This window comes from Otolemur garnettii, unplaced genomic scaffold (assembly GCF_000181295.1).
Source record: "Otolemur garnettii isolate 467f Iridium unplaced genomic scaffold, OtoGar3 scaffold00008, whole genome shotgun sequence".
Classification (NCBI taxonomy): domain Eukaryota; kingdom Metazoa; phylum Chordata; class Mammalia; order Primates; family Galagidae; genus Otolemur; species Otolemur garnettii.
Window position 1 is genome coordinate 34,716,059 of NW_003852403.1, and position 2,412 is coordinate 34,718,470.

At 35.4% G+C, this 2,412-nt stretch overlaps 1 protein-coding gene across 5 annotated transcripts in view; it reads right to left on the reverse strand.

Moving 5' to 3' along the window:
* The window catches only part of LIPA (lipase A, lysosomal acid type), a 58,504-nt gene that overhangs the window by 2,328 nt on the left and 53,764 nt on the right, over positions 1-2,412 (reverse strand). For all 5 annotated transcript variants that reach the window (XM_012801396.2, XM_023509489.1, XM_023509487.1 and 2 more), the window contains one exon: positions 252-323. In XM_012801396.2, the coding sequence (XP_012656850.2) occupies positions 252-323 (72 nt within the window). The remainder of the gene's footprint in view (positions 1-251; positions 324-2,412) is intronic.

Sequence of the window (2,412 nt, forward strand, 5' to 3'; positions counted from 1 at the left end):
AACTCCTGGGCTCAAGCGAGTCTCCTGCCTCTGCCTCCCAAGTAGCTGGGACTACAGGCACCTGCCACAGCATTAGGCTATCTTTTGGTTGCAGCTGTTATTGTTGTTTGGCCACCCGGGCTGGATTCGAACCCGCCACCTTAGGTGTATGTGTCTGGCACCTTAGCCACTTGAGCCACAGGCGCCAAGCCATGCTGGCTTTCTTGATGAGTTTTCAGGGCCCATTTTAATTATAAGACTGACAACTTTACCTGGTTGTAATGAAAATAATTCTTGGCAGTGCTTCCCCAGTCAAAGGCTTGAAGCTTTTGAAATCTAACAGTCTAAAAATAAGAAAATTGGAAACAAAAGTTAGTTGACACAGAAGTTTAAGATAATATCACAGGTTGTTGGAGCTAGCCATGTCCTCAGAAATCGATGTTATACCAGTATCTAGATTTACTCTTCATTTCTGAACCATTATTTTAAAATAAAATGGTATTGTTTTGTTCTGCTTGACTAAATGACTCAATTTCTCATTTTATGATTGGAAAGTAGCTACTACCTGACACAAGATGCTTTAATTTATTGAGTCAGGGGCTTCTACTATTAGAGAAACTTTATGTGATGTTTTCCACTGAAATTTGCATGTTAAACTTTTTCAGAGAGTGAACAATTTTACTTGACGTATATCTATGCATATATATAGTATACAATTTGGCTGTCCATACCCACAAGTTCCACTTCTGCAGACTCAACCAACCAGTCTCTTTTCACAGACTGAAAATATTCAGGGAGGGGGTAACAATAAAAGATAACAATAGAATATAAAAAATAAAAACTACAATATAGCATCCCTTTACATAGCATTTATATTTTACTAGTTATTATTAATATAAGTAACCTAGAGAGGATTTAAGGTATATGGGAGACTGCACACAGGTTATATACAAATACAATCCCATTTTATATAAGGGACTTGAGCAACTACGTATTTTAGTACTGGGGACAGGCCTGGAGTCAACCCCTTGAGGATACCAAGGGACAATTAAATATTTTCTGCTTTTCCACCCTACTTGTCTAGTTATATTATTCTTTCATGTTTTAATAATTTTGTTGATTTAATATTCTTTCTTGAGTATTCTGTCAGTATAATCACCAAATTATGCTGCAATTCTAACTAGTTAGGGAGAGTAGAGCCATGAAATGACAATGTACACGAAATTACATTTATGCACAGTGAAAAGAGTGCGATATGAAAATTTACATGCTTGTAAAACTGGAAATCTTGTGAATCTGTATTTGCTCTACACTGCCAAATTAAATATATGTCAAGAACGAAGCCCAAAATCGACACGCCAAATGAATTGGCAACTGCACATTTTGGCCACACGGTGGCGCCAGGTAAAAAGAAATACCCAGACATTCTTTGTCAGAACTGCTTTGGATTTATGCGAAGTTTCAGTTTCTCTCAATTGTATAAAATTCTACTATTTGACATAATAAAAGTGTAAGATTAGATACTACTGGAGATTGCTACGGGATGAATGTTGAGCATCTGCTTTTGCCATTGCAAATGACAGATATTAAACATGTGGCATATTTATCAAAGAGAAAAAAATACAAATTTACAGCACCTATTGGCCTGTCTATTTCCCCTATCTCTAATTGTCGGTGAAAAAATGTCAATGCAAACTACCCTGCCATTGCACAGACACATCAATTCCCCATTTGTCAGCATTCATATAAAGCACCAGGACTGACTATAGAATACAAATGAAAAACTTGCCTCAAAATTAATTTTCTAACCCTGACTTTTGTGCTCAGAGTCACTTAGGACTTCAAGCGAGCCACTTAAAAGGGCATCTCAAAAAGAAGGAAGTGTGACAAACAGTATTTGTAATAACAAAAACAAAAGCTGTAAGTCTAATAATAGATATCCAGGTAAATAGAATATGTTCCATCAAAATACACTGTGTGCCTCTGTTATGAGTATAAATATAATAAAATGAAAATGTTTTTAAATGATTTTCATAAACAATACTAAGTGGAAAAAGTCAAGAAATGAAATTGAATATGCACTAAGGTTACACTTCTGTGATAATCCTATGTAGATAAATATCAGGAGGAAATGCTAACAGTATTAGGATAATTTTAAAGGAACATTTTTAAAATCATATTTAGTTCTTAAAAGAGAATTAAGATGTAAACAGGTTCAGCTTTCCTAAAGTATAATATGCATCAGAAATCTTAAAAATATGCTACCTCTCACAAAAATTCTGTTTCCCTTACAGAAGAGGGGAAAGTCTTCAAAGAGGAAATAACTGATGAATCCAACTACTTACCGGTACCTGATCTTTGACAAGCCAATTAAAAACATTGAGTGGGGAAAAGATTCCCTATTTAACAAATGGTGCTGGGTGAACTGGCTGG